Source organism: Mus musculus, chromosome 11 (assembly GCF_000001635.26).
Source record: "Mus musculus strain C57BL/6J chromosome 11, GRCm38.p6 C57BL/6J".
NCBI classification, from domain to species: domain Eukaryota; kingdom Metazoa; phylum Chordata; class Mammalia; order Rodentia; family Muridae; genus Mus; species Mus musculus.
The window spans coordinates 29896506-29923143 of NC_000077.6; the positions used below are offsets into that span (position 1 = coordinate 29896506).

At 39.8% G+C, this 26638-nt stretch overlaps 1 protein-coding gene across 8 annotated transcripts in view; it reads right to left on the minus strand.

Moving 5' to 3' along the window:
- Positions 1–26638, minus strand: part of Eml6 (echinoderm microtubule associated protein like 6) — a 283002-nt gene that overhangs the window by 153462 nt on the left and 102902 nt on the right. For 7 of the 8 annotated variants that reach the window (XR_001779999.2, XM_017314513.2, XM_017314516.2 and 4 more), the window contains exons 3-4: positions 9667–9826; positions 639–737 (exon numbers count right to left, since the gene is read on the minus strand). Coding sequence is in view for 7 of the 8 variants with exons in the window: in XM_017314513.2 (XP_017170002.1) it covers positions 639–737; positions 9667–9826 (259 nt within the window). In the remaining variant the exon portion in view is untranslated. The remainder of the gene's footprint in view (positions 1–638; positions 738–9666; positions 9827–26638) is intronic. The other variant, XM_017314517.2, reaches the window with a different exon arrangement.

The window sequence follows — 26638 nt, forward strand, 5'->3', positions numbered from 1 at the left end:
CTTGCAACCAGTGTGAGGCTCCTTTATCGTGTAATCACACCATTAGAAACAATTTTCAGAACTAATATTAAGTAAGATGATGACGATGGTGTTTAACTGGGACCTCATTAGACAAGGACAATTACAACAAATACCAAAAAGGAAGGTAAGGAACTAGAGAGCAAGGCAATAAAGAAATCAAGTTATACAATTATGTAGTCCATAAAGAAAGTAGTGTCTGGTAAGGTATAGGCTGTGCCCACATAATCCCTGATCTTGCCAGGCATGCCTGCATGAGGTTACCATTTTAGATCATACTAAATTCAGTATTAATGACAATCAGACCATAGTTTACATTCAGAATTAGGAAATCACAAATCAAATACAAACACTTTTAGTAATATTTTTGTGAATATTTTCTAACAACCATTTCCAGGAGTCAAACTACTACTATAATTTCAAATTCTGTTCTATTTTGAGTTTATAATAAATCAAACTCCAGCACTGAACATCTGTTTTGCTCCTGAATAACAATCGTTAACCACTAATCATAACTAAATCATATTAATCAGTTAAACACGCAGGAGAAAGTTTATATATGGCAAATTTACGTTTAAAGACATAAAATGACATACTCTACAGATCCGCAAAGGTCTTACCCGGTCAGAATGGCCAGTAGCTGAGGCCAGAAGTTTTCCCTTTCTCCAGTCCCAAATGCAGACTGTGTTTTTGGCATCTAATCCCACAGAGGCTAAATGCTGAAGGAAAAAAAGGAAAAGAAAAAAAAAAAAAAGAAAAAGAAAAAAAAGAAAGGAATGAGGGAAGGAGAGAAAAAAAGGAAAAAAGAAAGAACAAAAGAAAGAATAATTTGAATAATTTAATATCTGAAAGTAATGAGATGATTTCTTGTTATTCACACCTACTTTCAATGAATAGTTACTGATTATCTACCAGGGACTAGGCATTGAACCCAAACTCATCCTAATCCCCACACTAGATGGCCTCCAGTAGGTCTCACGGACACTGCAGTCCTACAATATCACACTCATTCATTCTTTTTGACCACAGGATCCAAACATGAAAAGTCTGTAAAGTTTCTCACAGGCCAGCAAAACCCTTGAGAAGACAGCTTGAAGGCGGGAATTAATAATCATTTAAATTTTACTATGGAAGATCAGAATGATGACTTATAAACTCAGACCCCAGGAGGCGCAGACGGAGGATTTACAACTCCACAGTCAGCCTGGCATCCTTAGTGAATTGCATTATGAAATCCTCTCTAAAAAAATTTCACATCTGATCTCACTCTAACTCAAGCTGACCTAAAACTCACTCTGTAGACCAGGCTGGCCTCAAATTCATGGCCATCCTCTTGCCTTAGTCACCTGACTGCTGAGATTATAGACGTGTGCCTCCATACTTAGATTTTGTTTTTTTTTTACTGCAAGATTTAGGGAAGTATGAATTCTACAGTCTAAGCATCTTCATCACACTGTATAGTTTCAAGAGTCTGACAAACACATACAGAAAAAAAAAATCCAATAAATGAGCTTGATTTTGTCCTTAATTTATATAGTTTCACAAACAGCTCAACTGCATAAGGATATATAATCCTAATAAAAGGAACATGTTATATGCTACTCATCCTTTGAGGTCACATCTTGTCCTCACAGTCAAACTCAACTTTTAATTACAGGCAAAATGAACAGCACCAAAGGCAGGTAGGTGTAAGTAACACTGATATAGGGGTTCCTGCAGGATGCCTCTTAGGAGGCAGAGCCACATGTTAAGAGGTCTTGGCTCTCAGTAAGTAAACTCGGCTTATTTGTTTTCTTTTTTTTTTTTTTTTCCTTTTTTTTTCCATTTTTTTTAATTAGGTATTTTCCTCATTTACATTTTCAATGCTATCCCAAAGGTCCCCCATACCCACCCCCCTAATCCCCTACCACTTTTGGCCCTGGTGTTCCCCTGTACTGGGGCATATAAAGTTGGCAAGTCCAATGGGCCTCTCTTTGCAGTGATGGCCGACTAGGCCATCTTTTGATGCATATGCAGCTAGAGACAAGAGCTCCGGGGTACTGGTTAGTTCATATTGTTGTTCCACCTATAGGGTTGCAGTTCCCTTTAGCTCCTTGGGTAATATCTCTAGCTCCTGCATTGGGGGTCGTGTGACCCATCCAATAGCTGACTGTGATCATCCACTTCTGTATTTGCTAGGCCCTGGCATAGTCTCACAAGAGAGAGCTACATCTGGGTCCTTTCAGCAAAATTTTGCTAGTGTGTGCAATGGTGTCAGCGTTTGGAAGCTGATTATGGGATGGATCCCTGCATATGGCAATCACTAGATGGTCCATCTTTTTGTCACAGCTCCAAATTTTGTCTCTGTAACTCCTTCCATGGGTGTTTTGTTCCCATTTCTAGGAAGGGGTAAAGTGTCCACACTTTGGTCTTCCTTCTTCTTGAATTTTATGCGTTTAGCAAGTTGTATCTTATATCTTCAGTATCCTAAGTTTCTGGGCTAATATCCACTTATCAGTGAGTACATATTGTGCGAGTTCCTTTGTGATTGGGTTACCTCACGCAGGATGATGCCCTCCAGGTCCATCCATTTGCCTAGGAATTTCATAAATTCATTTTTTTAATAGCTGAGTAGTATTCCATTGTGTAAATGTACCACATTTTCTGTATCCATTCCTCTGTTGAGGGGCATCTGGGTTCTTTCCAGCTTCTGGCTATTATAAATAAGGCTGCTATGAACATAGTGGAGCATGTGTCCTTCTTACCGGTTGGGACATCTTCTGGATATATGCCCAGGAGAGGTATTGCTGGATCCTCCGGTAGTACTATGTCCAATTTTCTGAGGAACCGCCAGACTGATTTCCAGAGTGGTTGTACAAGCTTGCAATCCCAGCAACAATGGAGGAGTGTTCCCCTTTCTCCACATCCTCGCCAGTATCTGCTGTCACCTGAGTTTTTGATCTTAGCCACTCTGACTGGAGTGAAGTGGAATCTCAGGGTTGTTTTGATTTGCATTTCCCTGATGATTAAGGATGTTGAACATTTTTTCAGGTGCTTCTCAGCCATTCGGTATTCCTCAGGTGAGAAATCTTTGTTCAGTTCTGAGCTCCATTTTTAATGGGGTTATTTGATTTTCTGGAGTCCACCTTCTTGAGTTCTTTATATATATTGGATATTAGTCCCCTTATCCCATTTGAGATAGGTAAAGATCCTTTCCCAATCTGTTGGTGGCCTTTTTGTCTTATTGATGGTGTCTTTTGCTTTGCAGAAGCTTTGCAATTTTATGAGGTCCCATTTATCGACTCTCGATCTTACAGCACAAGCCATTGCTGTTCTATTCAGGAATTTTTCCCCTGTACCCATGTCTTCGAGGCTTTTCCCTACTTTCTCCTCTATAAGTTTCAGTGTCTCTGGTTTTATGTGGAGTTCCTTAATCCACTTAGATTTGACCTTAGTACAAGGAGATAGAAATGGATCAATTCGCATTCTTCTACATGATAACTGACAGTCGTGCCAGCACCATTTGTTGAAAATGCTGTCTTTTTTCCACTGGAAGGTTTTAGCTCCCTTGTCAAAGATCAAGTGACCATAGGTGTGTGGGTTCATCTCTGGGTCTTCAATTCTGTTCCATTGGTCTACTTGTCTGTCACTATACCAGTACCATGCAGTTTTTATCACAATTGCTCTGTAGTACAGTTTTAGGTCCGGCATGGTGATTCCACCAGAGGTTCTTTTATCCTTAAGAAGAATTTTTGCTACCCTAGGTTTTTTGTTATTCCTGATGAATCTGCCGATTGCCCTTTCTAACTCATTGAAGAATTGAGTTGGAATTTTGATGGGGATTGCATTGAATCTGTAGATTGCTTTTGGCAAGAAAGCCATTTTTACAATGTTGATCCTGCCAATCCATGAGCATTGGAGATCTTTCCATCTTCTGAGATCTTCTTTAATTTCTTTATTCAGAGACTTGAAGTTCTTATCATACAGATCTTTCACTTCCTTAGTTAGAGTCACGCCAAGGTATTTTATATTATTTGTGACTATTGAGAAGGGTGTTGTTTCCCTAATTTCTTTCTCAGCCTGTTTATCCTTTGTGTACAGAAAGGCCATTGACTTGAGTTAATTTTATATCAGACTACTTCATTGAAGCTGTTTATCAGGCTTAGGTGTTCTCTGGTGGAATTTTTAGGGTCACTTATATATACTATCACATCATCTGAAAAGAGTGATATTTTGACTTCTTCCTTTCCAATTTGTATCCGCTTGATCTCCTTTTGTTGTCTAATTGCTCTGGCAAGGACTTCAAGTACCATGTTGAATAGGTAGGGTGAGAGTGGACAGTCTTGTCTAGTCCCTGATTTTAGTGGGATTGCTTCCAGCTTCTCACCATTTACTTTGATGTTGGCTATTGGTTTGCTGTAGATTGTTTTTATCATGTTCAGGTATGGGCCTTGAATTCCTGATCTTGGCTTATTTGTTTTCTAATTAGCCAGATGGCAGGCCTTGGGAATGTAAGATAATTTATTATCTCTTGAGAATTTCATCCGTGTATTTTGATTATATATATCTTCTTCTCCTTTCCCTATTCATCCAACTTTGCATCTTTTGAATTTCCCCAGCCATCAAGAGTGACTTATGTTGTCCAAATATTCCCCGATGTGTTCCCATCTATTGGAGCACAGTTGACTTACCAGGGGCTACACTCTTAGAGAAAACTGATTCTCTCTCTCTCAACAGCTATCAATTGCCAACAATGCAGAAAGGAGTAGAATTTTGTGTTCAACTGCCCTCTCTACACTGGGTTTGCCTAGCTCGGCCTTGTACAGGTCTTATGTGTGCTATCACTGCTACTATGAGTTCACATGTGTAGCTGCCCTGCTGTGTCCAGAGGATTTCCTTGCATTTTTTCACTGCATCTGACCCTTACAATATTTCTTCCCCTTCATCTAAAATGATGCTCAAGCCAGGAATGTATCAAATATGTTCCATTTAGGGCTGAGCAATCTTCAAGTCTCCTATTTTCTGTGTCTTGGACAGTTGTGATCTCTTAGTTAACCACCATTTTCTGAAAAAAGAAACTTCTCTGATGAGGGTTTAAAGATGCATAAATAATTGGGTAAAACAAAAAATACTTTGGAAAATTAATCAACATCCATAAATTTTAGTTTTCTCATTTTTGAAGTGAGTACAAAATTAGCATTTATCTTGTCAAACTGCATGAGTTAGGTGAAATCAGAGAAATCCAGTGATTCGGACTATGGTAATACAGAGATATGTGGGTTCACATTTCTCACTGAATACATTTCGGAGTTTTTACCTACTTGTCATGTTGCTGTGATAAAATGACTGATGAAAGCAACTTCCGGAAGGGAGGCTTTGTTCTGGCTCACAGATCTAGGGATACAGTTTATCGTGGCAGGGAAGAGGGTGGCAGGAGCAGGTCTCACTGCATCCAAAGTCAGGAAACAGAAAGCAGAGAACGCTCCTTGCTGCCTCTCTATTCAGTCCAGGGCACCAGCCCACAGAATGGCACTACCCACAGTTCAGGAGAGTTGTTCCATCGCAATTAACCTAATTTAGAGAACCACTCACAGGCACACCAGAGGCTCATCTCTTAAGTGATTCAAAATTGTGTCTAGCTGACAGTATTAACCATTACTACTCTACCCTCATCAACATACTCCCAAACAAACTACTGTTCAGCCATAATCTTCTCCTTGGCCTCACAGGCTCACAGCCATCTATACAAGTGTATTCGGTTCAACATCAAAAATTCCTACCATAGTTATTTACAGTTCTAGCACTATTAATAGGTATAATGGCCGAGTTTCTCCAGAGAGTCAAGCAATCTCTTAACGATGAAGCCCTGTACAGTTTTTTTTTTAAGTTGCACACTTTTAAGTGTGCAAAGGCACAGTGTAAACACTCACGTTCCAAAGGGAAGAAACCAAGCACCACAAGGAAAGGCTGAGCCAGTGAAGTTCAAGACCACATCCTGAAGTTCATGTCTGATATCAGGGGCTTGTGCTGGAATTATCCGAGTCCTAAAAGTCTTGGGTATCTCCACCCTCCAGCTCTGTTGCCTGCAGACACATATTTCTCTCTCTTGGCCTGGCTGTACTTTGTGCCTGAAGTTGTCCTCAACAGATGTCCCATGGTTGTGACATCTTCAATATTCTGGGATCTCCACTGTAACTGAGCTTCAACTGCACAAATGACCTTTTCAGGGCCTCCTTGTAGGACATGACATGATGCCTGGGCTCAGTGTTTCTCTCCTAAAGATTTTATGACTAGCTCAAACTTGCATTTTCCATGTTTGCAAAAATATTACCATGCACACAATACTATTAAATTCTGTGAGTCCTGGCTTCCTCAATGACAGCCTCTGTTTTCTCACTCTGGGAAAACTCTCCTGGCATTTGCTTTCAAGGAATAGAAAAACACTTCAGATGCCTTCAAGGCACAGGCTCCACAGTTTCAAATTACTTTGCATTTTCACGGTTGGGGCCTTTAATGAGTGGAGTCTTGCTGTGGAGTTAGTGGGGCAAGCTCTCAGGGTCCTGTGCAGAACGGCCGGTTCTCAGTCACAGTTTGCTCTCAGTGTCCTGTGCAGAACGGCGGGTTCTCAGGAACAGTCTCAGCCTCGTTTCTTTAGCACATACCTTGGCAGCAACTTTGAACTTGGTTAAGGTCTTTTTCTCATCAAATTATGCATTTTTAAAATTCTTTCTGTTTTATTTGTTCCTCCTTCGCACCGACCTGGATAAAGCTGGTGAGGGGTAATCACACCACAACCTGAATGCTATCCTGTCTTCAACTTTGCTCCACCAGACAAATTACTCATTACTCTAGTATTCAGCTTCACCGAATGCCAGGACACAGGTGGGTGCAGCCAAATTCATTGCTGGAGTATCACATCAATGACCTCTCATCCAGTTCCTGGTAGAATTCTTACTCCTGTCTCAAGTCCTATGAGCCAAATCTCTACTGTCCAGGCTTCTCTTCGCAGTCTTGTGTTCCAAGGTCCAATCATACGGACATACTAAGTTCTGCTTACAATACTCAATGGTTTTTCTAGTATAAACTTTCAAACTCTTAAAAATTAATTAAATTATAAAACATCATTTATATTTTCATCAATACAAGAATATTGGAATGGGTGAATTTTATTCAGCTTATTTTTAATGGAAAATCAGTTTACAAACATTAGCAGTTACATTCACTTTTCCTGAGTTTAAAAAACAAAACAAACCTGTTTTGTTCATTTATTTGTTCAGTTACTGGGGATAGCATTTCTATTGCTTTTGTCAATTTTGAGGTAATGATAAATTTGTCATTTCCTTGGTATTATTGGAGTTCAGTGGACTCTGCCCAAAGAATACAGCAGGCCTGAAGAAATAAGCATCAGTAAACCAAAATATTCATCATGGCTGTCTTAGTTAGGGTTTTACTGCTGTGAACAGACACCATGACCAAGGCAAGTCTTATAAAAAACAACATTTAATTGGGGCTGGCTTACAGGTTCAGAGGTTCAGTCCATTATCATCAAGGTGGGTGCATGGCAGTATCCAGGCAGGCATGGTGCAGGTAGAGCTGAGAGTTCTGTCTTCATCCAAAGGCTGCTAGTGGAAGACTGACTTCCAGGCAACTAGGGTGAGGATCTTATACTCACACCCACAGTGACACACCCATTCCAACCAGGTCACACCTATTCCACAAGGCCACACCTTCAGATGGTGCCACTCCCTGGTCCAAGGATATATAAACCATCACAATAGCTAATAGGATACTTTTCTCCATTAACAGTTAAAACCCGCAGAGTCCACACAGCTCCCCACCTGTAAAAATAGAACCTCAAGAGAAATAGCCAGGAATCCAAAAGGAAATGGATGAATAAAATGGAAAAAAAAAGGATAATTAAAAAGAGCAAAGAACTCGTAGTTACAGCTGGATTTCCCTCCAGTGCAAAGCATGTTTGTGATACTGTAGAACAAAATTTGGTATAGGTGTTTGCTAAAATAGATTAAAGAGTGAGAGAATATGCACGTGAGTGGGCATGTCCGCCTACATCTGTGGCCATTCTCACTGTCCATAACTCATCCAGTTCAGCCATTCATATCAATGCCTGTTCTCTCTCACAACACGCTCTCTTACAACAGCAGAAGATGGCACAATATTAGTTACCTTAAAATGATTCAAGCCAGGTCAACTCATCATCACATAAGGGTTTTTCTTCTACTCTTAGTTTGAATGTCTAGGTTAAATTTCACTCGTTTTTCTATGACACTGACTTACAGAATGAACACTGGAATTAGCTAAACACTGACTGAATAAAATAATTGCTATACAAAGGATGAAAGATACAGCAGAAGGGACGCTATGTAGGGAAAGGTGAAGGCTGGAGCGGAAAGCTGTAAGCTTAGCAACATGTGAATGAAGCTAGAGCCAGAAAGAAGCCCTCTGTGCTCCCATTCACTTTTTAAAGATACATTTATCTCCTTTCTGCCAGTGTTGCTGTATGTCCAAGGAAGGAGGCATAACTTGTGGGGACTGGGAATGTTTCATGCCTTTGTGGCATTTTCCAAGAGGACAAAGCAGGCAAATAGCAAACTTCAGATGAGGATTGGAGCATGGCCCAGGGTATGCAACTACAAAGGCACCGTCCACCCTGACTTACCTGACTATGTGGAGAATATGGGTAGAAAAAGCTGGTTAACAGAGAATGCTCACCTCAAGTGTTTGTACTTCATTCAATGCTATTTTAAGCTCTGTTGGCTTTAAGATACTTTGACATTTTCAGCTAGTGAAATTAATTACTAAGAAACTGTGCAGAAGAAGCTGGAGAGATGGCTAAGTGGCCTAGAATACTGTTTTGTGCTCTAGGACCTCAGGTTGTTTCTTAGCACCCATGTAGTGGTTCACAACCATCTGTAACTCTAGTCCTAGGGGATATGATGCCTTCTTCTGAACTCCAGGCATGAATGTGATACACATGCACACATATGCATGAAATAGTAATAGATGGTAAATTATTAAATAGATAAGAATTGTGAGGATATTAATTTGGACAATGTTTAAATAACATTATACATGGCTCTGACTTGGAGTGTAAAGGAATGGGTCTGAAAGTGGGGGAAGGGTGGAATACATGTGAGAATTATTAAAAAGAAAAGTATAAACACACAGGAATTGCTGACTGCTTGAATTAGAAGGGAACTGGTGGGTGGAAAGAAGAAGGGATTAGAAGTAACCTCAAAGTAGAATCAAAAGGAGTATAGAATAGATCCCTAGGAGGTCCAGTGACCACCTGAAGCCCAGAACAGCATTTGACCAGGATGTGAGGGCTGTGCAAATGACTTGGTTCAGCCTGGGTCGAAGGTGGGATGCTAATAACAGGTGACAAGATCAGGTTGGTGAACCCTATTGGACTTAACTTTATGAATTCCTTTATGGAGCTTTTTAACCAGATAGTAAAGTGGGAATAGGAAAACCAAAACTGGAGCCTGTTGAGAGTGATGAACCAACACCACTAGCCTGACAAAGAACCAACAATGAGAAATTCTAGGAGGCTGCCAAGGGTAATCAGCAAATATTGGTAGCTGTTTATATTGTAATTTTAGGTAAATTTAAGGACTAATCAAAGAAAACATAAATTAGAAAGATACGTACCTGTCCATCCGAGTCAAAAGCCAGGCATGCAACTCCGTGTGTATGGACATCTTTAAGAATAGACACAGTATGGACATTATAGGAATTCCATATGCATATATATGGCTCCTTCCCAACCTGGCCAGTTGCAATCAGAGTTTTATCTGGGTGTAAGGCAAGGCTGAAAAAGAAAAAGGCCTTTTTTCCACATTCTCTATTTGAACAAAAGCCAATATCTATTGATCATCCTTTACCCCAATTTGTTTATTTTAAATCATCAAACCAGATGATCTCAGAACAAAGAGTCTATCTGTTCCCAAAGCAGCCAACTGCCTGATTATCATAAAATCAAGTGCTCAGCTTTGGCAAGATAAACTTAGTAAAACTTTATCTAATTTTTACCTATTTAGTTCCCTTAAAAGTCTATATTAACCATGGTCTCAATTCTCTAATAATATATTTTATCTGGCCCTATAAGTTTAGTTAAGACATATTTATTTACTGATTTTCCAAATATTATTAAACATTCAACCTAGCTTTTGACTTTAATTTTTAAAAAAATGCTGTTGCTGGAGTGGGTGAGCCAGCCCTGAGTTGTTTGAGGGAGGAAAATTATTGGAAGAAAAGGCTGTGAACAACCTTTAAAGAGGCTATTATGGTTTCAATATTAAGTATTCTCCAATGTGCACTGAAGGATTGGTTCCCAATACAGCAAGGTGTATTTGTGGAAGGTGAGTTGTGAGGGCTTTGACTTAATCAGTGGATTAAACCCTTAATGGTCTCTAACTTAGACAGCATTATTTGGAAGTGGCTCCCAAAACCTGGGACTGGGAAGTAGTTGGAGGAAGGTCACTGGAGGCTTGTCTTTTCTTTGGTATTTTCCTCTACTTCCTGGCCACCATTACTGCACAATACCCTTTTGCCCTAACATTGGGCCTGGTAAGCATGGACTGAAATCTTCAAAGCCATAGTCACAATAAGTTTTCTCCTTTTCCTTCCTCAGCTGTGTTGTTATAGTGATAAACAAGCCAAACCAAACAAAGATGGCAGAGAGATTTTCATGATTTAGACTTATCAAAATTACTCAGTATTTCTACCAAACACTCCTGTTTGAATATATGGGGCCTTTACTGTAGGGTTAACTATCTCAGATGTTCTCTTATGCCCACACATTTATTAGATGGATTTAAAATCTCCCATTGCAATTAGGTTTTTAAAATCAAAGTTATTTTATGCTTTTCTTGAAACTACCTCTTCCCAGCCCATGATTCTCATTTCTCCAGGTTCCTCCTTTACCACTTAAGTACAACAAAAAGTAAGCTATTTCTCCTTTTCTAAGCCCTAGGTCTCAGGCCTCCTTCCCCAGCTTGCACACAACATGTGCTTCTTAGAACAAGGGCTGGGTATTCCGAATGAACTTCTGGGCTAATATCCATTTATCAGTGAGTGCATACCATGTGTATTATTTTGTGATTGGGCTACCTCACTCTGGATGATATTTTATACTTCCATCCATTTGCCTAAGAATTTCATGAATTCATTGTGTTTAATAGCTGAGTAGTACTCCATTGTGTAAATGTACCACATTTTCTGTATTCATTCCTCTGTTGAGGGACATCTGGGTTCTTTTCAGCTTCTGGCTATTATAAATAAGGCTGCTATGAACATAGTGGAACATGTGTCCTTACTACATCTTAGAGCATCTTCTAGATATATGCCCAGGAGTGGTATAGCTGGCTCCTCAGGTAGAACTATTTCCAATTTTCTCAGGAACTGCCAGACTGATTTCCAAAGTGATTTTACCAGCTTGCAAAAAGAACTTCATGATGTCAACAACTGGGTTATTAAGAATATAACATCAGCATGCTGTTTAGAGCAGCACAGTTCTTAATTTTGTTTAGGCTATCACAGGTGTTCAGGTCCCTTTCCTCCCACCTTGAATACATTTAAGAACTCCAAGGAGAACCATTTCCAGTGGCTGTGGGGAACCCAGCTACAACAGATATATCTATGACACAGCTTTTGCACCTAAGGGTCAGAGAACATCTCAGAAGAGGTGACAGAAAGGTTGTAAGAGGCAGAAGATCAGGAAGTGTGCTGTGAGACTGTGTCTCCTAGAAATGGCTGCCTAACAGACTTGAACAATAGCAATATAAATAGGCCTGCTAATGCAAAGGAGGGTGGGGATTTCATTGGGTCCAACCCCTTAACAAAGAACAGGGAGCAACTACTGACTAATGAGGGAGAATTAGCCTTTCCCAAGGATGTGTTCCCTAACTGCTTATCCAGTACAAAAGGTCAGCCCTAAAATCATATACATAAATCACAAACATGGATTCAGTAGGTTATATATTTGTGCATCAACACAGGCTTGCTTGCATGTGTGTATGTATCTGTATGTCTTTTTGTCTGTGTCTGTGTGTGTATAAAACAATACTAAAAGAAAAATGTTCACCAATTCGAGAGAATTTGGGTACAGAATATGAGATGGGCTGGAGGGAGGGGATATAAGAGGGATTAGATGTAGCAAAGGAAATAGGGAAATTGGTGTAATATATTGTAATTAAAAACATTTTTAAATACAAAAAATACATTTTAAAATAAGTGATAGTTTAAAAAGATTCCTTTAAAACTATCAAAACAACAGGATCTTCCTTCTTAATCTCAAAATACCTTAATGTCAGTTCAGAAGCATTTTAAAGAATGGGTGTATTTCTATGAATGGATTCTTCTCATAAAAAACCAAGCCTATCCCTTTATAAATCATAAAGGCTCTTTGCTCCTTCTATAGAGTGTTCCATGCCTAAGCACGTACCTCACAGTAATGCCTATAAACCAACCATTAGACTAAGACACAGATGTCTGCATACTGTGTAATGACCCACTGTGATGAAAGGTACCGTCTCCCACATTTGGCAAAGCAATTCCTGTATCTTCACACAAGGAAATCATCCCAACATAAAGTACTGGCACCCTGCAAAGTGTTTCGAGCCACAGCTTGTCTCCTCACTCACCACAGCTCTCCTGGGAGTCACTCTGAGATGGGCAGCACACCTAGTCTAACCTACATTTCAAGTCTATCTGACAGCTCAAAGTCCATAAATCTAATTCTTTGCAGTTTTAAGACAACTTGGACCTCTTTACCAATCTTGCAAAATGTAACAATGGCTTTGTTTTACTATTAAAATATTTTAAATTGACTCCTGTCACCAGAGGTCTTAATCAAAAGGAAGGCTCATCCCACACCCACACTGAACAGTTTGGTGTGGTTCTCCTTTCCTTTCCCTGCTTGGCTTATTGCATGTACTGTATTATACACATAGCAACAAGAAACAGATCAAGCTTCAAGAGACTGATTGTCTCTGTGTGTATATAAATTGAGTTCCCATGGGAAATCCTATCTTCTGTTACTATGGCAATAGAAAGCTCTGCAGAGGAAGACTTCCACCAACCTATCCAGGAGGAGAAATTGATTTGTTTCTGTAGCAGTCCAGGAGGGCAGAGTCTATCTTCCTGATGTCAGACAGTCTCATAATAATTTCCAAATATGTTGAGGAGGGGAAATGAGAATTAACAGGGCCATGGAAAGAGAAGCCTTGCTTATCAGGTTGGACAAAGCCCCCTAATTAGCAATAATCAGTCTTGATCATCTGATGTAAAATACATTTTGAAAATCCAATTATTTAAAATAAATAGTTTGAGTACTTGTTCTAAATGCAGCAATTAAAAATGTTCTTGATTCTAATGTACCTTTGAAACCTCATTTCCCCATTACCCAGAGTGCTTGGCGCTTCTCTCAGTGATGCCTCAATGGTGGTCAAGGTCATTGGGCTGGAACAAGGAGACTGTAGCTATGTGGACTCAATGGGGAGTTGCCAAGGCCCAGTGGAGGCATATTTAGAAGATGGAAAACCCAAAGCTGGCTTGATTTGAACACCATGACCCCCCATTAGCACGACCTAAGACAGGGAAAGGTATGCTCTAATTTCAGTTCCTGGGGACATGTTTGGCATTAGGGCACAGCACCATCGCCAGGACAGTGATCTCTTTTAACACCATGAAGAAGGGCTTTCCTTCTAGGTGGACCTGGATGGGCAAATGGGAGTGAGAATCACTCAGAGAGACTGTAAAAATTCATTCCAGCCTTCCAGTTCCTGTCTGTACCCTGAACTGACCCTGTGCCACAGCTCTCCATACCCAAATTCCATCTGGAGAGAACTGGTCTCCCAGGAGTACTGACACATGGGCTTGTAGGAGGGACAAGCTACAGTCAGAAACAGCAAGACCAGCTAACACCACAGATAACCAGATGGCTAGGGCAAAAACATAAGCAACAGAAACCAAGACTTCTTGGCATCATCAGAACCCAGCTCTCCCACCACAGAAAGTCCTGGATACCCCAACACATTAGAAAAGCAAAACTCTGATTTAAAATCACATCTCATGATGATGATACAGGACTTTAATGCTACGCTCTCTGGTCGAGTCAAATGGACAAGCCGAGAGGCTTAAAATCACTCATGAGGCAAAAGAGTTTCAAGGAAGCTCTCCTCCTGGAGTCTAGCGTTCCCTACCCATACAGTAATCTTTCATTCCCGCGTTAGTCTAGTGTATGGATCCACATGCTCTCTTTCAATATTTTCCTATCATAAGTGCCTTTTAAGATTGAATTCTGACATGGCTAAAGCCATCTGCCAGTGTTCCAACAGTCCTAGTTCGTCCTTAGCAAGACCTTGGGCTTGGAATTCAGTACTGCCCCTGGTATTACACTATCTCTTTGAGTAAAAGTTAGGTCACTGCCCTTCACAGGAATTTACCATCACTAAGGAAAAAAGAAGTTTCTGACCGTAGGAGAAACCAGAAGAGATATTTAGAATTATAGCTGAGTTACACCTATATACAGGAATTTACAATGGTTTAGGAAGTAGATCCGGCTGTAGTTTTAGAGTATTGCATTATTCATGAGATGGTTAGCTAGAATGGAACTCCCTAGTTAGAACCATGACTTGGGTGTGAAAGCCCTTGCCCTAGGAGTGAAAAGTTCTCACACCTGGCTTCTAAGACTATAGCTGACCTTAAATAGGGCTGACTCTGTCTCAGTTATTTTATTGCCCAGTTCCTGCCAGTCTTTGCATTTTCATTTCCTCTGCTCTGTGTAAGAGTCATTAAGCATCTGGTTACCTCATTTGTACCTTGTGGGTATGTCACCCAACTACCTTGTTGTCTTCTGCATAAAAAGTCTGATGTTCGATTTGAAAAATTACATTCAGATTTCACACAAACTCTCCTGTGTGTGTGTCTGTCTGTCATTCATCCACACTTTGCCCACCCGTGTAACCCCGTTCCACGCAGACACAGGGACCCAGAAGGTCTGCGGCACTTTAAGAAGGACATAAGTAACTCCCTTAAAGAAATACAGGAGAACACAAGTAAACAGTTTGAAGCCCCTAAAGAGGAAACACATACATCCCTTAAACAATTACAGAAAAACACAACCAAACAAGTGAAGGAATTGAACAAAACCATCCAGGATCTAAAAATGGAAATAGGAAAAATAAAGAAATCACAAAGGGAGACAACACTGGAGATAGAAAACCTAGGAAAGAGATCAGGAGTCATAGATGCAAGCATCACCAACAGAATACAAGAGATATGTGGGAACTAAAGTGGGGAGAGGAAGGAGGGGAAGGGAGGATAGCCCATGTCTGGCCAGAGTTCCTCCTATGCTCTGGGCAGGCGGATGCGGGAGGGCTGCCAGATGCTCTCCACTTGGCCCTGGGTGGGCATCTAAGCCACTAACCCCACTCGACAGGGGGTGGACAAGGGGCAGCCCCAGACAGGGGGTCCCGGGTGACACCCTGTAGCCCAGGGGTTATGGGAGAGAGGGCTGAGGGAGAGGTTCCCACCCAGGTGAGAGTCCTTAGTCCAGTCCGGGCCTTGACTGGAGCACAGGAAGGCCTTCCATCGGGAGATAGAAATGGCTCATTAGAGGAAAGCCTATCCCGTCGTCCAAGCCCAGGGGGCCTTGATGAACAGACAGTCTATGGTTTTAGAACTTTATTGTAGAAAGGTAGGGGAAAGAGAGAAGGTAAGAGAGAGAGAGAGAGAGAGAGAGAGAGAGAGGGAGAGAGAGAGAGAGAGACCGGCCATGGCCAAGAGGAGAGAAGGGGGAAAGAGAGAAAAAGAGGAAAGGCTAGAGAGTAAGAAAGAGAGCAAGGAGAGAGAGAGCAAGAGAGTGAGAGGGGAGAGGAGAGTAAGAGAGTGAGGTGGGGCTAAATAGCCCCTCTTATGGTAGGCCAGAAGCTTGGGACATTGTCTACATGACTATTAGCCACGCTTCTCCTGTGGGGGCTGTGGGGGCGGTAACTTCAGTAGGAGCCAGAGTTCCAGGAAACATGAGGGAACGCCTCATGCCATGTAGGTGAATTATCACCATTCCAGGGTTCAGATCTCAGCTTGACTAGAGACCAGACTGACTGTATATAGCTCAATGCCCAACAGAGCTAGAATAGAGAATCTCAGGTGCAGAAGATAACATAGAAAACATTGACACAACAGTCAAAGAAAATGCAGAATGCAAAAAGCTCCTAACCCAAAACACCCTGGAAATCCAGGACACAATGAGAAGACCAAACCTAAGGATAATAGGTATAGAAGAGAGCAAAGATTCCCAACTTAAAGGGCCAGTAAATGTCTTTAACAAAATTACAAAAGAAAACTTCTCTAAGCTAAAGAGATGTCCATAAACATACAAGAAGCCCACAGAACTCCAAATAGATTGAACCAGAAAGAAATTCTTCCTGCCACATAATGTGGGGTGCCGTGTGTGAGGGGAAATAAAGGGGTGGGTGACCCGTGTCCCACCAGAGCTCGAGTAGACTGCTGCAGGACCCCATGGAACTTCCAGGGATGGGCCACACAACCCCACTCCGGGTGGTGGGGTGGGGAAGGAGCAGTCTCAGCTCAGACTTTTGGGCACCACAGACCTCTGGGTACTGCAGGAGAGCTGGTTTTGGCGTCCCTGGGCCTCATAATAGCCCAGGACAACTGGTTCTCGCTCTTGGACATCCCAGACCACTGTTTCTCATGGAAGAGCTGAAAACAGGCCCTCAGACAGACTCTGGCCCCCGGGGCGGAAGGGGAAGGTAGGAGGAGAGCTCTAGCAGGTTATTGCAGGGCTGAGAGAGTCTGTCTAGCTCAGGCTGCTAGCTCAGTGGGTGGTTTGGGTTGGCTGGCAGCCATGGCTGGAGTGCAGGAAGGCCCTCCAGTGGGAGGTCAGATGTAGCTAGTTAGAGGGAGACCTGCTCCATTGCTCTAACACAGCGGAACTCAATGAGCAGAGATGGTCCATGGTTTGAAGGTGTTTATTGTAGAAAGGCAGAGAGAGAGAGAGAAAAGGGAAGAGAAGTAGAGGGCAGCTGTGGCCATGTGGAAAGAGGAGGGAAAGAGGAGGGAAACAGAAGGGGAGAAGGAGAGCCGAGAGGTAAGAGACAAGGAGAGAGCAAGTGCTTAAGAGAGAGAGGAGAGGCCGAGTAGCCCCTTTTATAGTGGGTTGGGCTACCTTTCTGTTGCTAGGTAACTGTGGGGAGGAGCTTACCTGGTTGTAGCCAGAATAACAGGAGCTTGGGACATAGTCTATGTGACTGATAGTCACAGGATTATGGAGTTGAGGAGTTAATATGGTGTCAGGAGCTTGTGTCTGGGAGCATAGCTTATGGTTCGGTCCCTTGTAGATTTTTCTACTGGGTCTCCTGAGTAAGCCTCACTCGACCAGAACACAGACTGCCTTTAATGATCAAACAACATAATAGTCAAAATACCAAATCACAAAACAAAGAAAGAATATTAAAAGCAGTAAGAGTAAAAGGTCAAGTAACATATAAAGGCAGATCTATCAGAATTACACCAGACTTCTCACCAGAGACTATGAAAGCTAGAGGACCCTGGGCAGATGTCATACAGACCCTAAGAGAACTTAAACACCAGCCCAGGCTACTATACTCAGCAAGACTCTCAATTACCATAGATGGAGAAGCCAAGATATTCCATGAGAAAACCAAATGTACACACTATCTTTTCACAAATCCAGCCCTACAAAGGATAACAGTTGAAAAATGCCAACACAAGGAGGGAAAGAATCTATTCCATTTTCCTGAACTGCATAAGTTCATGTACTCTCTAATCCATGGTAGAGCGGAGTCTCACAAACCGAACTCCACTACATGTATGATAAATGCTACATTCAACGAGAATACATGCCTTAACAATAAATATAATACCAGTATTGCTAGACCTGTATGCCATACTCATATTGCTGTGGAACTATATTCCAGGAACACCATCATACTATATTAAGGAGTAATTCAGACTGTGGTGATTTGGTAGCCTGGGATCAGAGCATGCAGTGGCTTTGATGAAGCCAGATTAGACAGGCTATCACAGCAGGTCTAAACCTGTGGATCCTGACTGTGGAGGTCAAAGGATCCTTCACAGAGGTCACATAAGACCACTTAAAAATATAAATATTTACATTAGAGTTCACAACAGCAGCAAAATTACAGTTATGAAGTAGCAACTAAAATAATTTTATGACTGAAGGGTCACTATACCATAAGAACTGTATTACAGGGTCATAGTATTAGGAAAGTTGAGAAACCACTGGGCTAGTAGTAACTGACAGTTAAGCTTCAACAACTTTGTGAACCAATTATTAAAGAGCCACTGTTAAAAGTTCTATAAATATAATTAAATAAATCATATTAAAAACAAAGATAATATGCTAAAACCTCACAAATGTCTGTGGTCACTAGCTTCTATCTTGTCAGAATGACAGAAATACTACAGCATGCTGCACATTTCTTCCCAGATCCACTTAACTACCACATTGGTAGCTTACATTTAGACATGGCAGTAGGCTATGCATTGTAGAAACAAATAAATATTATAAATCAGGACTTTATATATTGATTTGATGATTATCTTAAGACATTAAAATAATGAGCACTGTAGAAACTATTATATAGTTCAGCAAGAAGGTAGTAATATCATTAGCAAATGACTAATGTTCCCAAATACATCTTGTTTCATCAATAATAAATAGATTATAAACTAACATTCATAGTAGAACTACATTTATTGACAGTGTGTGTGGGTGTAGCTGGAATAGAACCCAGGACCTTGCACATGCAGACAAAACATATGGCCAGTTCAAGACTTTTCTGAATCATGTGGTAACAAAGTATCAATTCCTTGATAAACAACAGTTCAATGTGACCACAAGGTGACCACAATCACACCAGCTCAACAACAATCAATGAAATTATTCTTTGAGAGAATTGATTTGCTATGCTGAATTTGTAATAGAGTTACATATTTTATTACTTATAAAATGGGTGACATAAACACACACACATACACATATATAATATATGTAATATAGTATATATATATATGATATACATATATAATATTATACACACACACAACTTATAGGGGACTCCTGAACATATATGCAGGCTTGTTTTCTCAGTGTGCTGGCTGTTAAACAGAGGCTACTACACATAGCACTTTTCTTCCATGTATGTTCTTGGCCTTTTCTTCAAGACCTGAACATCAGATTGGATGGAAATTTGATTTACAATCAACCTAATGACAAAGCTGTAACGTTGGATATAAAGTCAAAGTCTTCTCCTTTCTTTATAAAGTCAATGTCGCTTTCATTTTACAGTTTTTGAGCAAAAGTATCTTTTGTAAAGATTATTCTCATGTAGCTCTCAGTAGATCAGGCTCTGCTGCAGGGTCTCTGCAGTCATAATTGTTTATTTTTAGATGAACTATTTTAGGTTTTGGGTACTTCAAGCTTTAGAGAGAGAATGTTATCTTCAGTTGTGTCAGCTCTCTATATAACCGAGTTATGAGAGATTTAAAGAAAAAGACAGCAACCAGTGCATTGCTGAAGTATAACCTGGGTCCTTACTAGGAAAAAGTGCTTCTTCAAAAAGCATCTATGAATTACTCTGTGCCTCAATTTCCTTTCTAAAACAGAGTAATAACAGTATCTACCTCACAGGAGGAACCCTGAGTTCTAAGAGGTAAAAAGGGCAGTGCCTAAAACAGCAGATGCAGGTTACTATTTGGATGTCATGTTGCAGACACACTGAAACTTCCCCTTCTTTTTAAGCTGAGGACACAAGTGTAGATGGTACTCAGTCTCACAAATACAACAACAACACTATCTTCTCAAAATTAGACTAGTTAAGAAAATAGAAAAGGAAACATATAGGATGCAGATGCCTCACTAAGAACAAAGTGTCCAAAAAAAAAAAAAAAAAAAAAAAAAAAAGACAGGGAAAGACAGGGAAAGACAGGGCTTAGCAATCTCATCCAAACACAAAGGACATGAGAAGAGAAACTCTGTCCCAGCTACTGAAATCAATAAACCTTAAAGAAAGGATTAATAAAAATAAAAGTTAGGTTGGAAGCCTTCACAGAAGGAGCCAGAATTAGCAGAGTATGAGGGTAGACAATAGGATTTAATCTAGAACTACACACACATTAGTTCTACAGTGCCAATATATTTCTAGCACAGCTGAGGGATTAACTCAAGGGCCAAAGGGCAATTTTCAACCAACAGTCTTGAAACTAAACAGTACACAATGTATTCACATGTCGGACATGGCACGATGTGGCAAGCACAGGGTCTGGGTCCCATCCTTGGGGAGGAAAGAAGACTCTGAGTGTGGGGGGAACATCAGGGCCAGCCAGGGGGCTCTGCAGGTATAGGCACCTGCTGCCAAGCCAAATGACCTTAATTTTATTCCCAGGATACATGTGGTGCAAGAAGAAAACGGACTTCCACAGATTATCCTCTGACTTCAACATGCACACTATGGCATGTGTATTCCCACACACAATAAGAAATATAATAAATTAACTACATGTTATCCCCTTAGTACGCATATTTTATGCTCTGTGTACTTGCTAGTAACTAAAAGGTAAATAATAGTGTTTCAATGACTGAATATTTATAAAAGAACACAACAACCTTAACTCTCAACTCAGCTCTCACCATAAACAACTGTTTTTCAAGTAGATCAAGCAGTAAGAAAAACAGTATACATATTAAAACACAGGGGAAAAATGTAACAAAAAAGCTTTGCAACATTTGAAAGATACTGGCTTCTAACAAGAAATAAGAATGAACCATAAAGAAAATGAAATACTGCACCTCAAAATAAAAACTTCTGGTCATTGATATGTAGCATTATAAAAATGTAAACAGAAGTCACAGATTGGGAGGAAAAATCATGAAGAACTTGTACCTAGAACATAGAAAGAATATCTACAAATCAATAATATGAAAGCAACACAATTTAAAATATAGTTAAGTGACTTGAACATTATCAAGAACAATTAAAATTAAAAGGTGTATTTTCAGGCAAGAGACAACTGGGATGTGTCTACATTGATAATGGAAAGATACTATGATAAATCATTTTGGAGGTACTTTGGCAGTTTCTTATAAACTATATTCCCTTATTTAAGATCAATTCCACTCCCAAGTATTTATATAAAAGAAATAAAGGGGATTTACTAAACAAATACTTATCTAAATAATTTTGCCTTACTTATAATAACTAGAAATTAGAAATAAATACCCATCAACAGGCAAATAAATAGTCAATTATATATTCACACAGTGGACTTGTTCTTTGCAATAAAAGGAAGTGAACCATAGACACATACAGCATGAATAAATCTTAAAGAAGATATTGATTAAACGACCACCAAAGCATTCAGGAGGATTCTCAAGTTACTAGTATATGAACTGGGAAGCCAAGGAATGTTGCTAAGGGATGTCAATAACTCTCAAAATAAAGGTTAAAATAAAAAGCAAGAGACTTCTAAGTAAACCTGTCTACAAGAAGCTGCCTCTGTGTGCTCTGTATGACACAGCTAAGAAAAAGTACAGGAAAAGAAAAACTAAGGACTATTGTAATGAGAGGAGATAACTGAATCTATGGAACTGCCCCTCTCTCTAGACTGTGTTCCCAAAGACCCATTCTACCACCCTCCACCCCCCTACCCCACTGCCTACTGTGCTCTGGGCTCCTGCCTCCAAATCCACAGGATTCTGCCTGCTCAGGTGCAGGCCACACAAGTCAGAAGAGCAGAGACATCCCTGCAACCCTCCCCTATAAAACATAATTACCAAGCAAGATTCAGATCTAAATTCTCATTTCATGTAGATGATGGAGGACTTTAAGAAGGACATAAATAACTCCATTAAAGAAATACAGAGGAACACAAGTAAATAAGTAGAAGCTCTTAAAGAGGAAACAAGTAAATCCCTTAAAGAAATACAGGAGAACACAATCAAACAGGTGAAGGAATTGAACAAAACCATAGAGGTTCTAAAAATAGAAATAGAAACATTAAAGAAAACTCAAAGGGAGACAGCCCTGGAGATGGAAAGAGAACAAGACTCATAGATGCAAGCATTAGCAACAGAATACAAGAGATAGAAGAGAGAATCACAGTGGTAGAAGATACCATAGAAGACATCAACAATTAAGAAAAATACAAAAAGCAAACGGTTCCTATCTTAAAACATTCAAGAAACCCATGACACAATGAAAAGATGGAACCTGAGAATAGTAGATATAGAAGAGAGTAAAGATTCCCAACTCAAAGGGCCAGCAAATATTTTAACAAAACTATAGAAGAAAACTATAGAAGAAAAGTTCCCTAACCTAAAGAAAGAGATGCCCATAAACATACAAGAAGCCTACAGAACACCAAACAGATGGGACGAGGAGAGAAATTATAATTTATAATTATATGAGAATTATAATTTATAATTAAATGAGAATATAATTAAAATTATATTCTCATCAGTCATATAATAATTAAAATGCCAAATGCACAGAACAAAGAAAGAATATTGAAAGCAGTAAGGAAAAATGTCAAGTAACATATAAAAGCAGACCTATTAGAATTACACCAGACTTCTCAACAGAGACTCTAAAATCCAGAAGATCATGGGCATATGTCATACAGACAGGAAGAGAACAAAAAGGCAAGCCCAGGCTACTATACCCAGCAAAACTCACAATTACCATAGAATACCAAAGTATTCAAGACAAAACAAAATTTAAACAATATCTTTCTACTATTCCAGCCCTACAGAGGATAATGGAAGGAAAAGTCCAATACAAGGACGGAAACTACACCCTAGAAAAAGCAAGAAAGTAATCCTTCAACAAACGTAAAAGAAGACAGCCACAAGAACAGAACCCCAACTTTAAAAACAAAAATAACAGGAAGCAACAATTACTTTTCTTTAATATCTCTTAATATCAATGGACTCAATTCCCCAATAAATAGGCATAGACCAACAGACTGGCTACACAAACAGGACCCAACATTTTCCTGCTTACAGGAAACCCACCTCAGGGGAAAAGACAGACACTACCTCAGAGCGAAAGGCTGGAAAACAGTTTTCCAAGCAAATGGTCCAAAGAAACAAGCTGGAGTAGCCATTCTAATATCGAATAAAATTGACTTCCAACTCAAAGTTATCAAAAAAGACAAGGAGGGGCACTTCATACTCAAAGGTAAAATCTACCAAGATGAACTCTCAATTCTGAATATCTATGCTCCAAATTCGAGGGCATCCACATTCATTAAAGAAACTTTAGTAAAGCTCAAAGAACACATTTCACCCCACACAATAATAATGGGAGACTTCAACACCCCACTCTCATCAATGGGCAGATCCTAGAAACAGAAACCAAACAGAAGCACATGGAAACTAACAGAAGTTATGAAACAAATGGATTTAACAGACATCTAAAGAACATTTTATCCTAAAACAAAAGGATATACCTTCTTCTTAGGACTTCATGGTACTTCCTCCAAAACTGACCATATAATTGGTCACAAAACAGGCCTCAACAGATACAAAAATATTGAAATTATCCCATGCATCCTATCAGATCACCATGGACTAAGGCTGATCTTCAGTAACAGCATAAATAATGGAAAGCCAACATTCATGTGGAAACTGAACAAAAATCTACTTAATGATACCTTGGTCAAAGAAGAAATAAAGAAAGAAATTAAAGATTTTTTAAAGTTTAATGAAAATGAAGGCACAACATACCCAAACTTATGGGACACAATGAAAACAGTTCTAGGAGGAAAACTCATAGCCCTGAGTACCTCCAAAAAGAAACTAGAGAGCATACACTAGCAGCCTGACAGCACACCTAGAAGCTCTAGAACGAAAGGAAGCAAATTTACCCAAGAGGAGTAGACTGCAGGAAATAATCAAACTTAGGGCTTAAATCAACCAGGTAGAAACAAAAAGAACTGTTCAAAAAAAAAAAATCAACCAAACCAGGAGCTGATTCCTTGAGAAAATCAACAAGATAGATTAAACCCTTAGCCAAATTAACTAGAGGGCACAGGGACAGTATCCTAATTAACAAAATCAGAAATGAAAAAGGAGACATAACAACAGAACCTGAGGAAATCCAAAACATCATCAGATCCTACAACAAAAGGCTTTACTCAATAAAACTGGAAAACCTGGATGAAATGGACAATTTCCTAGACAGATACCAGGTACCAAAGTTAAATCAAGCTGATATTAATGATCTAAATAGCCCCATTTCCCCTAAAGGAATAGAAGCAGTCATTAATAGTTTCCCAAACAAAAAACATAAAAAGGCCAGGACCAGATGGGTTTAGTGCAGAGTTCTATCAGACCTTCAAAGAAGACCTAATTCCAACTCTCCGCAAACTATTTCAAAAAATAGAAAAAGAAGGTACTCTACCAAATTCATTCTATGAAGCCACAATTACTCTGATACCTAAACTACATGAAGACCCAACAAAGATAGAGAACTTCAGACCAATTTCCCTTATGAATACTCAATAAAATTCTTGCTAGCCGAATCCAAGAACACATCAAAACAATCATCAAAAAAAATCGTGATCAAGTAGGCTTCATCCCAGGGATGCAGGGATGGTTTAATATACGGAAATCCATCAACATAATCCACTATTTAAACAAATCAAAGACAAAAACCACATGATCATCTCGTTAGATGCTGAGTGTTAGATGCTGAGAAAGCATTTGACAAAATCCAACACCCCTTCATGATAAAAGTCCTGGAAAGGTCAGAAATTCAAGGCCCATACCTAAACATAATTATACAGCAAACCAGTAGCCAACATCAAAGTAAATGGTGAGAAACTGGAAGCAATCCCGCTAAAATCAGGGACTAGACAAGGCTGCCCACTTTCTCCCTACCTATTCAATATAGTACTTGAAATCCTAGCCAGTAATTCGACAACAAAAGGAGATCAAGGGGATACAAATTGGAAAGGAAGAAGTCAAAATATCACTTTTTGCAGATGATATGATAGTATATATAAGTGACCCTAAAAATTCCACCAGAGAACTCCTAAACCTGATAAACATCTTCAGTGCAGAGCTGGATATAAAATTAACTCAAACAAATCAGTGGTCTTTCTCTACACAAAGGATAAACAGGCTGAGAAAGAAATTAGGGAAACAACACCCTTCACAATAGTCACAAATAATATAAAATACCTTGGTGTGACTCTAACTAAGCAAGTGAAAGATCTGTATGATAAGAACCTCAAGTCTCAGAAGAAAGAAATTGAAGAAGATCTCAGAAGATGGAAAGGTCTCCCATGCTCATTGATTGGCAGGATTGATATAGGCAAAATGGCTATCCTGCTGAAGCAATCTACAGATTCAATGCAATCCCCTTCAAAATTCCAACTCAATTCTTCAATGAGTTAGAAAGGGCAATTTGCAAATTCATCTGGAATAACAAAAAACCTAGGATAGCAAAAACTATTCTCAACAATAAAAGAACCTTTGGTAAAATCACCATGTCTGACCTCAATCTGTAGTACAGCACAATTTTGATAAAAACTGCATGTACTGGTAGAGCGACAGACAGGTAGATCAATGGATTAGAAATGAAGACCCAGAAATGAACCCACACAAATATGGTCCCTTGATCTTTGACAAGGGAGCGAAAGCCCTCCAGTAGAAAAGAGACAGCATCTTCAACAAATGGTGCTGGCACAACTGGTGGTTATCATGTAGAAGAATGTGAATTGATCCATTCTTATCTCCTTGTACAAAGCTCAAGTCTAAGTGGATCAAAGAACTCCACATAAAACCAGAGACACTGAAACTTATAGAGGAGAAAGTGGGGAAAAGCCTCGAAGATATGGGCACAGGGGAAAAATTCCTGAATAGAACTGCAATGGCTTGTGCTGTAAGATCAAGAATTGACAAATGGGACCTCATAAAATTGCAAAGCTTCTGTAAGGCAAAAGACACTGTCAATAAGACAAAAAGGCCACCAACAGATTGGGAAAGGATTTTTACCAAACCTAAATCTGATAGGGGACTAATATCTAATATATACAAAGAGCTCAAGAAGCTGGATGCCAGAAATTCAAATAACCCCATTAAAAATGGGGTACAGAGCTAAACAAAGAATTCTCAACTGAGGAATATCGAAGGGCTGAGAAACACCTGAAAAAATGTTCAAGATCCTTAATCATCAGGGAAATGCAAATCAAAACAACCCTGAGATTCCACCTCACTCCAGTCAGAATGGCTAAGATCAAAAATTCAGCTGACAGCAGATGCTGGCGAGGATGTAGAGAAAGAGGAACACTCCTCCACTGTTGGTGGAATTGAAAGCTGGTACAACCACTCTGGAAATCAGTCTGGCGGTTCCTCAGAAAATTGGACATAGTACTAGCGGAAGATCCAGCAATACCTCTCCTGGGCATATACCCAGAAGATGTTCCAACTGGTAATAAGGACATATGCTCCACTATGTTCATAGCAGCCTTATTTATAATATCCAGAAGCTGGAAAGAACCCAGATGCCCCTCAACAGAGGAATGGATACAGAAAATGTGGTACATTTAT